General features: G+C 46.3%; 1 protein-coding gene across 1 annotated transcript; it reads right to left on the minus strand.

Moving 5' to 3' along the window:
- Positions 1–4,234: 4,234 nt before the first annotated feature.
- LOC135914653 (uncharacterized) lies at positions 4,235–12,045 on the minus strand. The gene is made up of 2 exons (XM_065447583.1): positions 10,562–12,045; positions 4,235–5,821 (listed from the first exon to the last, which is right to left on the minus strand). Exons 1-2 carry the CDS (start codon positions 11,870–11,872, stop codon positions 5,207–5,209), a joined length of 1,926 nt encoding a protein of 641 aa, XP_065303655.1. The 5' UTR covers positions 11,873–12,045; the 3' UTR covers positions 4,235–5,206.
- Positions 12,046–13,131: the final 1,086 nt, after the last annotated feature.

Consider the following 13,131-nt stretch of genomic DNA (forward strand, 5'->3'; position numbering starts at 1 on the left):
CTCTGTAGAATCAAGCGTCCTTCCTTTCTTTAGATCACTATCTCTCTATCTCTCTGCCCGTGCCGATCACGACGTTTGGCTGGCGCGCATCATTTCCCCCTCCGAGATACCGAGTTCTTTGGTTCGCTCCGCTTGCTCAGGCGCACGTTTCGTTGCGTTTCGTTTCGTTTCGTTTCGTTACCATATGGCTCGACGCTCACCGCGTCCGATGCGGGGCGCCTCGTAAGTGATGGCTGCCCTTGTAGCCCATTGTCTTACACCCCTTGGCGGGTCGACGGGAACGCTGTCGCGTTCCACTCTTGAAGGCGAAGCTTAAGCGTCCTCCAATTTTTATATATGAAGTTACTCCCTTCGTATGCTACAGTTGCCGCTTCTTGGCAACTGCAGCTTATGCAACCGTAGTCTTTACAGGGAAACGCTTGCTGCGAACGCTATGCGCGAAGGCGAGCTTTCTGGTTCCTCGTGTTTTTTCCTCCGCACGACCAGTGCCACCGCTGCCACGAATAAGTGGAGGCGAGCGCCATCTGGATTTGCCGCGAGGAACCCAGCGGCAACGCGGCGCGCGCCTCCCGCTGTGGTTGATTGAGCTTCAGGCTGCGGAGGCGAAGAAATCCCGGGATCCTAGTCATATACAACTTTGCTGTAAAAATATTAATGAATAATGTCGATGAAGACAAGAGAAGGGAATGCACATACGATCACATATACATAACAAAGTGGTTTTCTTAAAGTATTTAGTCTAGTCCCGTGCTCTTCGAAAAGACTAGAACAGCCCTTGTGGCTGTTCTTACTACTGTGCAGTCACACATTGCGTACAAAAGAAAACTTTCAGACAATGTTAGCCAACCAATGGCTGCTAGCGTAGACACCAGCGTCTTTCGCTGTGACGCGTAGAGAGGGTCGTCGCAAAACAGACATTTTTGAGTTTTAACATTTGGCAGCGATTGCAGTTCGCAGTGACAGGGTTCGCAGACGATGGAGAGGTGATGTGTAGCGTGAAGTGTACAGAGTTGGTTCAGGGATGTCGGGAGCCCGGCGTAAGAAAAAGTAGTCTCTCCACTTCACCACCGGGCACCGTTACCTCGACAAACAGGAAAATATATTGCCGCATTTAGGGCTAGCAAAACTAGTACGGTTGCTACAAGGTTTAGTGAGGTTAGCGGGTTAGTGGGGCCAGCGCAGAGAGCAGCCGAGCAGTCTCAGCCAAATGACAGCGCGAGCCCAAGCACTGACGCCGACCTTTTGCATTTAACTTCCTCAATTCAGGAGCCATGCGGCCCCAATTACGCTTGTGCTATCTTCGCTGTTACACGATGTTTGATTTACCTGTCCCATTCTACTTACATTTTTCCCCTTGCAGCGCAGAATCTGTTCAAGACTGTTCGCTGCAGTTCTCGTCAGTATCTTTTCTTTTCTAAGGCGAAAGCCTTACATGGCTCATACGCCCGATGGTCTGGAAAACGCAACGTCCTGTACAGAAAGTCACGTGAGCTCGCCCACTGCTTGCGCGTTCGTGAGTGAGTGAGTGAAGTAACCTTATTTCGATCCAGAGAAGACGCAGGGGAGACCCCGCGCCACCTGGCTAATGCCACGTAGAGACCGCCAAGACGAGCTTGACGGCCCGATCACGGGCACTATGGATGTTCGTCGCCGCATTCTACCACAACTGGCTCCGACACCGCCCATCATGCCAGCGTTGTTGTTGTTGTTGTTGTTGTTGTCCTTAGTGGCCGTGGCACATAACCACAGTGGGGGATTGGCCAAGAATCGGGCAGTTTAATTAGGTACCTAAAAATAATAATGATAACAAGGGAGTTAACAATTTGGGAGTGCGAGTTTAAAAGTAAACGTTTTGTGTTTGGAGAAAAAAGGAAATAATCAGATGAAAACCGGGTATAAGATAATAATAATAATAACAATAATCAATAAAAGATAAGAAAGAAAAAAGAAGCTATGGTTGGGAGGGAGAACGATCAACCTAACATGGAAATCGATTGGTTTCAATGAGGTAATTTTGGATCGCCAAGCAAACATTTCTGTTGCTGAACCCAACAATGGAGGCTCCAAAAGACAGGGTCACAGGCACTGATAAAGTTAGACCAATAGAGCGAAGCGGGATTTCGAGTAGTCGTTTTCTTATAATAGAAAAACGTCTGCAAGACAACAAGAAATGGTCGATTGTCTCCGCTTCGCCACAGAATGAGCATAATGGTGAGGGGACCAGACCAGACCTGTGGAGGTAGAAGTTCAATGCAGGTATACGGCAGCGCAGCTTCGTGATGGACACTTCAATTTTCCGTGTTCGGCAAAAATCTCTGTTCCAAGGGTGCAGGAGATGTCCGTAATCCGCAGAGTTAGTAATTGCGGAGCCTGATACTGACAGTATAATGATACTCCTGCGAAATATAGCTGCACTAACATAAGCAGTAAAAGGGCAGCAAGGAAGAATCGGGCCACTTATCGATGCCTTGGCTAGAGAGTCTGCAATTTCATTAATGATTAGTCCTTTATGGCCAGGCACCCAAATCAAACGCACGCTTCTCAAGTAACCAGGTACCAATGATTGAAATGTCCTCATCACGCGAGAATCACTAGAAGCAGTAAGAGATGAGCACAATGATAAAGAATCAGTGACTATCACGGCTGACGTAATTGATGGTCCTAATTTGCGTAATGCCAGCACCACGGCCATGAATTCGGCTAAAAAAATCGGTATGAAATCTGGCAGCCGAAGAGAAAATCTCCAATCGAGAATCGGGGAAAAAATTCCTACACCTGACTTTTCTTCACATTGTGAAGCATCTGTACCAATTACAACGTTTGTTTGAAGGTTTTTCAGGTGATCTTGTAATATACCGTCTAGAATACGGTGTGGAAGTAATTTTGCATTATTAGGAAAGATGTCATCAAATTGAATATCCGTGGCAACAGCTCTGTCGGTACTAGGAAGAACATCGCATATGCGCACGCCCAAAGAGTCAAGTAATTTTTGCACAAATATAATTTGCGGATTATGTAGTCGCGGCCAGATGATACCGAAAAACAACGCAGGTTGTGAAATAAAGATTATTTGGGGATGACGCAGTGGTGATTCGTAAATCCTTAAAAACGTCTGCACCGTCAAAAGCCGGAACCTGCACGAAAGCGGCGGAACACGGGATTCTAGATAAAGAATAGAATTTGCCATGCCAGCGTTACCGTGCTGCCCCTCGCGCTCGTGCCACTGCTCTCGCGTTTGTCGTCGTCTTCTTGCACAGCTGGCTCCGATGCCGCTCACATGCCAATAAAGCAAGGCAATGTTAAGGAAGATAGAGTTAATTCAGGTGCACGAACCAACGACCCTCAGTGGGAGTCGAACCCTCAAGCTTTAAGGTCAGTTAGCTTTAGGTCAATTAAGGCAATCGAACCCACGAGCTTTGGTGGGAGAAAACAATAAGCAGAAACAACGCATTCAAACGTCAAGTAATTTAATGAATGCGTCTTATGCGCGCAGGCTTTCGCCTTCACCCTCTTTGGTGAATGCTAAAGTGAGTGTCAATATTTCTAAAAGCCGCTATTGAACCACTGAATAACCTAAATACATTGCAGTACGTGTAACTTTAATCAGTGAACATTAAATTTTGAATTCTGTGCCTCCAGTGCAGAAGGCTGCTGCACTGTACAGCGCTGTTGCGCCGCATTTGTGTGCGTTTCGTCGTCGCCTTAAGGAGATCCTTAAGGAGATTCGGTGCATGGCTGCACCACACTGGGGAAAGGAAACTGGCATGTATTTCAAAAAGCTCGAAGCTACTACCGTTTAAACGTGCTAATGAAACAAATATACTTCTATGGTCAAACTACAGATAACATCACATTTTCGTGTAGGCAACCAGCGCTGCATTAACAAAGCGTTTCCTTGTTCGCAAGTGTTCCCTGCCTTGACAGGCAGCGTTCGCTAATAGTACGTCAAACATTAGGATTGGTTGAGTTATCTTACGAACGAATCGAGCGCAAGAGCAAATGCTAGGCAATCTTTGTGTTGAACACATCACCAAAGGTCACTGGCCAATGGCAAAGAGCCATTAGGAAGCTTTGCGAATTCGGCCCTTGAAATCTTAAAGCAATCCTTATCGCATGACACTTTTTAAGCAACACAGAAGTATCGAAGTGAGCTAGACTATTTTATGTGAATAGATGTTGAAACAAACTGCTCATGAGCAAAGCTATTAAATATGTTCAACGATATCAACGGGATATTACAGAGCGCAGTCAAGCGCTTTTATTCAGAACGTGCTCGTGCTACCTTGATGAAGCAAAGGTGCTGATCAGAGTCAAAAATTCACTCGTCTTGGCTTAAAATGCACATGCGTTTCCCGGCAGTGTAAGCCACACTGCAATTGTTAGAAATTGTTCAACGCTATAGAGCAATACAAGCTACTGTTCAAGCTTGCAGAATAGCGTGAATGTGTGTGTGGCTTTTAAACAAGGTCCTCCATGAAAGAGGACTATTGTCTTCGCAAAGGGGAATATCTTACCAGCAATAGCCAAGAATTGTTCAGGTTAAATAATGACATGTAAACAGCTGTCTTGCCCAAACGAAATCCGCAGGACATATACAAATCTGCTGGAACTGACGCCAAGGCTTACGAATATGTGCAGTTCTCTTGACAGAAGTGAACGTAAAGCAACGACCTAAATTTGACGACCACATAACATAGCAGTTCCCGCACAGCACCAGGTGTCGAAAAGTTCGTCACTGTAGAGCAGCCCACTGAACATGTTTCGATCCACGGAAATCTACACAACAAGCAACAAAGAGTCCGTAACATGCCTATGAATCGATTCCTATTGACAGCACTGATATTATCTATGTTCACCAACTACGCTAAAACAGGAGCCATTATTTTTTAAAACCGCCGGGCAAAAAATAAATTACACAGAGAAACTCACGAACCAGAAAAAATTTCTCGACGGCCGCCATCCTTAGCGTTAGTTCCATATATATCACAATAAAACAGCTTGGCAAATTCGGAAACGAAGAAACACTTTCGCAAGCAATGAAAACGTCTAGATGCAAAATAAGGCACTGCAAAAGGGAAACTGAGATCAATGTTCGTGCGCGTTGTTCTCGAGCTGTGCGGTGGCACACCGATCAGCATGATTCGCGTTGCTGCCCTCGTTGTCGTCTCGTAGTTCCACAAGTGTTAGAGGACACACAGCGCGTCACTCATCGCCGCGGCTTTCCACAGGCGTCCGCTGAGTTCCGTATAGGTGTCCCCGCACAGCCAAAAGCCTTGAAGAACTCCTCGAAGTTCCGCATCTGCGCCGACGCGCTCACTCCGCCCCCGTAGGAACCCCTCGGGAGACAAACGTGGTGCACAAAGAAGAGTATGAAGAACACCTGGCTGGCAGACAAGCTGTGGTAGCCGAATACCGGGGCCCGGTCGTGCCAGCTGGGTGTGGCATAGGCGCGGACCGCGGCTGACATCGACAAAATTGGGTACTTCAGTTCAGTGTTCACAACACCTCCACTTTGCCATCGAAGGCAATGCAGGTGCGCTACCAGCCCTTCCCAGCTATCGGTTTCCTGTTCTGCGTAGTCGAAAATCTTCTCCCACAAGGCGTCGGCAAGCATGACGCCCAGCACGGCCGCGTTGATGACATCTGCGCCGTGGGCTAAGCTGCGGCTTCCTCCGGCGGTCTCCTTGCCGAAATTGAGAAGCGCGTAGACGCTTGCCGTAACGGCGATCTGGTTGCCGAATCTCACGAGGGATGTGTGAGTCAAGTCGACGCGCAGACTGTACAACGCAGAGAAGCCCCGCAGAGCACTGCTGCTGCGTATCTGAAATAAGAATGCACCGATTTAGTTGCACATAGGCAGCCAACTTGATCCGCAAAACCGAGAAAACAATATAAGTGTTCCGCGTGCTATACGAATGAATTGCTTACAGCTGAGCGAATGTAAACCTGCCTCGAAATCATTGAATCGCGAACAGCCAGTTTTTCCGTCCTGGTAGAGTTACTGTATGATATACAGGCACTCTATTTTTCATTCTCAGTGGCCCCACTAAGTAGTCATCAAAAATAGTGATATGGCAGAACGTTCGCTCCTACTTTCTGGTTGGTTAGATATCTATCCGGGACATCTCGGGGCGATTCAGATGCGTCCGACAATATGCGGTCAGATAACAACGGGTTTTTGTGTAAAGGAATGGAAAGCAGAACCAATGACCGCTGATTGCAGGCCATGAGGCTATACCACAGAGTCACCGCAAAAGATGGCAATCTCACTCCGAGATCGCAGGGCCCAGCAATGCGTGGAAGCAGGGTGTCACTGAAGATCTCTGGCTTACGGTATACACTAATCATCGGTGGTAGGTCTACACTTTCAACAATTATGCTCAGTTAACTTCACTCCTGCATTACTCAACATGCTCGCGAAAGCTCAAACCAAGTTGATTACACTCTCATAGGAGATGATGCACTGCGTCACTGTTTACGACCGACCTGGCGGCACTGACGTTATAATCATTGACAAGTACAGAACTGAAACATCCGAATAAAAGCAATAGAACGTACTATTAAGAATGAAGGAGCGGCGGCGACGAAATGGGTGCGACAAATAAATGGCAGTAACAAACTGCGCTAAATGTAGCTCCAGTACCATGCTCCCTTTCGCACGACCTACCAATCTAAGTCACGTTTTGATAGACCCTTGGATAACAGGTTTCATCATGCTTGCTGTGTCATGGTGACAGACAATTCGACTATACCATTCTACATTTAAACACTCATTCTGGGTACGTTAAAATGTTGGCACAGGTTCCCTGCTCACTGTCATTCTCTTGACGCGCCAATTTGTGGATAAATATTATACCCCAGTCAAGCGAGCAACTTAAGTGCACCTACGGGATGTGCACTTAGGGACCTTGAGTGACACATTACGCTACGCGGTGCTAAACGCAGAAACAGAGCGCACTCGCAGTAAAAAAAACATGTCGACAAACTAAGAGTGCGGTTTTGAAGATGTAGATTGCAACGAACTATTTTAATATGATTGTTTTACGTTGTATTATAAATAAAAACAAACTTAATATTTTTTTTTTCAACCGAAGAAAACGAGATTTTTTTTTCATTATAAGAACATTGCAAGTCAACGCCGGCTAAGACGAGTGGAGTGAAGTGCAGTCTTCTGAGAGTGACACTCCACTTGAGACGTTTTGATTTGGCAAAGTGTACTTAAACCGAGTGAACACTCTCCGTAAGCGAGCTTAATTTGCCCGCTTGACAGGGGTTATTAGTATGACTGTGACCAGCAAAGTTGGCTGCTACGTTGCTTTGTGCGGATGTCATGGCGGACATGCTGAACAAGAACTACGTCCAGCTGGTTTCCGCTTCCGTGCGTAGGCTCAAAGTAGGCAGACTAAACAAGGTATTTCTCCCACCTGCGCACAATGCAAACTACCTGGATGTTCAAACCGCCAGCGATAATGAACCGATATTCGGTCACTTGATAAGAGGCGCATTATTTGTGACGCTTCAGGCACACGGACGAAGATGGCGCCAGCGTGTGCGTGCCCGGTAGTGCGATAATGTAAATACCGGAGAACATGCAAGCGGATAATATTCGGAAAGTTGACTCTCTTGCTCAATTTAATTGCGCTCGTCAACGACATTTGTATATTTTGTTGCCTTAAAAGCGGTCTTTTCACTTTCTTCTGAATTATTAAAGAATGCGTTTCATAATTCTTGGTGTTACCTATAACGCGATATGTTACCGCTATATGGTGAACAAGATGAGGTTATAACGCAACTTCTTTAGCTGACAGTGCCTTGCTCTTCTAGAGTGGTTGACACGTTTCTGTATGATAGTTGTTCCTACGTTGGAAGTACGTACAGCGCGTGATGATCAAGAGAGAGCAAGGAGTGATGCCGTGATTCTTTGTAGTGGGTCCGAATCAGAGTCATTGGGTTACTTTCTTGAAACCTAACTAATTACGAGAAACGTTTCTTATCTGATTTACTTTTCCGGGGTCATCATCATCATCATCAGCCTGGTTACGCCCACTGCAGGGCAAAGGCCTCTCCCATACTTATCCAAGTATCCCGGTCATGTACTAATTATCGCCATGTTGTCCTTGCAAACTTTTTAATATCATCCGCCCATCTTACTTTCTGCCGCCCTCTGCTACGCTTCCTTTCCCTTGGAATTCATTCCGTAACTCTTAATGACCATCGGTTATCTTCCCACCTCATTACATGTCCTGCCCATGCCCATTTCTTTTTCTTGATTTTAACTAAGGTATCTTTATCTCGTGTTTGTTCCCTCACCCAATCTGCTCTTTTCTTATCCCTTAACGTTATACCTATCATTCTCCTTTCCATAGCTCGTTGCGTCGTCCTCAATTTAAGTAGAACCCTTTTCGTAAGCCTCCAGGATTCTGCCCCGTACGTGAGTACTTGTAAGACACAGATGTTATAAGCTTTTCTCTTGGGGGATAATGGCAACCTGCTGTTCATGATCTGAGAATGCCTGCCAAACGCACGCCAGCCCATTCTTACCCTTCTGATTATTTCAGTCTCAAGATCCGGGTCCGCAGTCACAATCTGTCCTAACTAGATGTATTCCCTCACCACTGCCAGTGCCTCACTACCTATCGTAAACTGCTGTTCTCTTGTGAGACTGTTAAACATTACTTTAGTTATCTACAGATTAATTTTTAGACCCACCCTTCGGCTTTGCCACTCCAGGTCAGTGAACATGCATTGCAGTTGGTGCCCTGAGTTACTAAGCAAGGCAATATCATCAGCGAATCGCAAGCTACTATGGTATTCTCCATTAACTCTTATCCCCAATTCTTCCCACTCCAGGTCTCTGAATACCTCTTGTAAACACGCTGTGAATAGCATTGGAGAGATCGTATCTCCCTGCCTGACGCCTTTCTTTATTGGGATTTTGTTGGTTTGCTTATGGAGGACTACGGTGGCTGTGGAGCGCTATAGATATATTTCAGTATTTTTACATAAGGCTCGTCTACAACCTGATTCCGCAATGCCTCCATGACTGCTGAGGTTTCGACTGAATCAAACGCTTTCCCGTAATCAATGAAAGATATATATAAAGGTTGGTTATATTCCGCACATTTTTCTGTCACCTGATTGATAGTGTGAATATCGTCTATTGTGGAGTAGCTTTTACGGAATCCTGCCTGGTCCTTTGGTTGACGGAAGTCTAAGGTGTTTCTGATTCTATTTGCCATTACCTTAGTAAATACTTTGTAGGCAACGGACAGTAAGCTCATCGGTCTATAATTTTTCAAGTCTTTTGCATCCCCTTTCTTATGGATTAGAATTATGTTAGCGTTTTTCCAAGATTCCGCTACGCTCGAAGTCATGAGGCATAGCGTATAAGGGGTGGCCAGTTTCTCTAGAACAATCTGCCCACCATCCTTCAACAAATCTGCTGTTGCGTGATCCTCCCCAGCTGCCTTCCCCCTTTGCATAGCTCCCAAGGCTTTCTTTACTTCTTTCGGCGTTACCTGTACGATTTTCAATTCCTCTAGCCTATTCTCTCTTCCAATAATTCGTAGGTGCCACTGGTGCTGTATAAATGTCTATAGAACTCCTCAGCCACATGAACTATCTCATCCATATTAGTAATGACATTGCCGGTTTTGTCTCTTAACGCATACATCCGATTCTTGCCAATTCCTACTTTTTTCTTCACTGCTTTTAGGCTTCCTCCGTTCCTGAGAGCATGTTTAATTCTATCCATATTATACTTCCTAATGTCAGCTGTCTTACGCTTGTTGATTACCTTCGAAAGTTCTACCAGTCCTATTCTAGCTGTAGGGTTACAGGCTTTCCTACATTGGCGAATCTTGATCAGATCTTTCGTCTCCTGCGATAGCTTACTGGTATCCTGTCTAAAGGAGTTACCACAGACTTCTATTGCACACTCCTTAATGATGCTCACAAGAATGTCATTCCTTGCTTCAACGCTAAGGTCCTCGTCCTGAGTTGAAGCCGAATACCTGTTCTGTGGCTTGATCTGGAATTCCTCTATTTTACCTCTTACCACTAACTCATTGATTGGCTTCTTCTGTACCAGTTGGACCTCTTGCACGCGAGGCGGGTATTCTACCTCTACACCACCCCTGCAACGTTTTCCGGGGTGTTCGAGCGTAATTATACATGACGCTAAGCAGACACCGGGTTGCTAGGTTACAACTGCCTCTCGCAGTAATTCGAACGGGTTGGCCTCTGCGGAATGGATGCAAAAGATGTTCCTGCCACCGCTCTTAATCGGTAATCGGTAATAAGCGGTGTTCTTTTTTGACTTCCTACCCCCTGATATGTTTAACTGATGCTTTTTACCTTGTCATGTTCTTGTGCTACGGTTTTTGCAATCACCTATATATATGTTCTTCGTTTTATTAAAAATTTAGTTGAGAGTTAGCGCTCGTCCCATCTACTCCTTTCTGTGTCCCTGTTTCACTTCGCGCTAGAAGCCAAAATCATGGAGTTATACGATTGGACGCTGCCTATGCTCAATTAGGTAATCAATAATCTCGCCACTCACCTGATTATAGAAGCTCCCAATTTCAAACTTATTCTCGAAGTAGTTGTCGCTTATGGAGGGCAGATAGCGCTTGTAGGGCGCAGTCAGGTTTTCAGGCAAAACAATATGAATGCTTCGCACCACACTCCGCACCGCGTTGGCGTCCAGGTGGGCAGAGAAGAAAACTTGGGCGTCCGCAATCACGGCGTCAGAGATCTTCTTAAACATTTCCAGCACAACCTGGTCACGGTCTGGGCTAGTCATCTGCTGCGTCGCCAACACATCCCAGAATGGAAACAGTGTCATGGTCAGATATTCGCAAAGTGCCGCGTGATCAACTACACTACCCTCCTGCCGAATTTCGTCGTCAAACGTGGCCAGCGTCGAGTGTATGGCGAAGTACAGTAGCGCGGCTGCTTGAACGAGGATGTTTTTGTCCGTCAATATGCTTAAGACTGCCGCGACTTCGGGAGGGTTTTCAATGGCTATCGCTGGGACTCCGCTCAATATCTCTTCCCACGAAGATATGCCCTCCTTTGGAAACTGTTCGTAAAACTGCGGCATCGGGACGATGGAGCGCCCATCATGAAAATTCTTGCGGGCCCTGTGGAATCGGCGAATTAGACTAAGCACGTCTGCCTGCGTAGCGTTTATGCCAGCGTGTCTCCTGGCAGCTTCAAACATGGCATGTCCGGCACTTGACGCTTCTAAATCGATATATGGCGCAAGCTGAACGCGTATGACGTAGGTGAATTCTTTCTTCTCGAATGTTGAGTTGTAGTACGTGTATAACACGCTGAAAATTGCGTACCTGAAGTGTAGCAGACCCACAAGCTTGATCAAGTCCACGTTTCGCGCCGTGCTAGTAGAGGTTCCCGACCAGCGGCGAAAGAGGTCGATGATGGCTTCCACTGCGTTCTCTGCAGTGAACAGATTTTTGGCGGCTGCGATGAGGCAGCTCTTGTGGTTCCCCCAAATTATATCGCTGACCGGTGAGCGCAGTATGGCCTGGAGAGTAGGATGAACCACGAGCGATGTGAACACTCCGTCGGCAATCGCTCTGCGGTCCACTCCGCTCTTTTTGTAGCAGGCATAACTGAGAATGTCAGTGCACGGATCGTTTGACAGGTTGGCCAGCGTCAGTATCGTCTCCATGGCGTCGGGGCAGCAGAATGGCGGCGCTTCGGGCAATTTACCGTTGGAGCTTGTCAACTCGTTCATCAAGATCCACACGAGTGCCACCAATCCGGAAAGAAGTAGTGTCGCGAGCAGAACGACAAGCGCCACGACAGCGCGAGGGCCAGAGCTGCTCGGCGCCTCGTTGTTGGGCATTTGCTGCGAGAAGCGTCTTCCGATAGCCAGCAGGTTCGCCGCGGGACACCCGTGCAACGCCCCGCCTTCTTCTTCTCTGGCCCATGCCACGTGCCATACGACTGACCGCGAGCCGCGCCAAAACCAGGCAATCGGAACCAATTGGTGAAGAAGATCCTTGGGATATACTGGCACGTACTCACTCTGGCGGATTGGTTGAGAATCGGGTAGATCGAAGCAGGATGTCAGATAAGAGTGAATCTGCATGATTCACTGCATGATTCCTGCATGATTTTGAAAATATGAAAATTTCATCTTAAGCATCACAATAAAAATATTCAAATTCAAATTCGGTGAAATAAAAGAAGGCTTAAAAAGATCTTCCCAAGGCTTTAAGTCTCATCTATCCTAAAGGAAAACTTTGGTCGGCAATTTTAACCTTCCCGTCACTGTGCCCAAGTGTAGAGGCACGCAAAGATAGTACATTCTGCAGAGTTAAATCAAATCCAAGAATAGCGGAGTGGTGTTCGTAGGGTTCGTTCTATTAAACAAACACCATGACATTTACTCGAACTTTAGTTCATACCATTCCCGAAGTCTTTTGTTCGTGAGAAGTGTTTTTCATTGCATGACCGCTTTCATTTACAGCAGCTTCTCTTTCAGGATTTGCGGAAACGCTCTTACGAACCGTAGTCGCGAACCAGAACGTGAACTTACAAGTTTGTTTCTTTTTGACGTGAAACGTCTTTCATTTCGGTCAGTCTAGACAGTCGCTTGCTAAAAACTGTATGCAACGCCATTTTCAGTAAAGACATGTAACGAAATCATGTCGTGCTAGTATCATTTACATGTTTGCAATCCTATTACGCACACACTATATCTTGGTTGGAAACTTAATAAGAGGTACAAAATGAAGATTGTACAGGTCTACGCCCCTACATCCAGTCATGATGACCAGAAAGTCGAAAGCTTCTATGAAGACGTGGAATCGGCGATGGGTAGAGTGAAAACCAAAAACACTATACTAATGGGCGACTTTAATGCCAAGGCAGGCAAGAAGCAGGCTGGAGACAAAGCAGTGGGGGAATAGGGCATAGGCACTAGGAATAGCAGGAGAGAGTTATTAGTAGAGTTTGCGGAACAGATTAATATGAGGATAATGAATACCTTCTTCCGCAAGCGGGATAGCCGAAAGTGGACGTGGAGGAGCCCGAACAGCGAGACTAGAAATGAAATAGACTTCATACTCTGCGCTAACCCTGGCATCATACAAGATGTGG

Source organism: Dermacentor albipictus, chromosome 4, assembly GCF_038994185.2.
Source record: "Dermacentor albipictus isolate Rhodes 1998 colony chromosome 4, USDA_Dalb.pri_finalv2, whole genome shotgun sequence".
NCBI lineage: Eukaryota > Metazoa > Arthropoda > Arachnida > Ixodida > Ixodidae > Dermacentor > Dermacentor albipictus.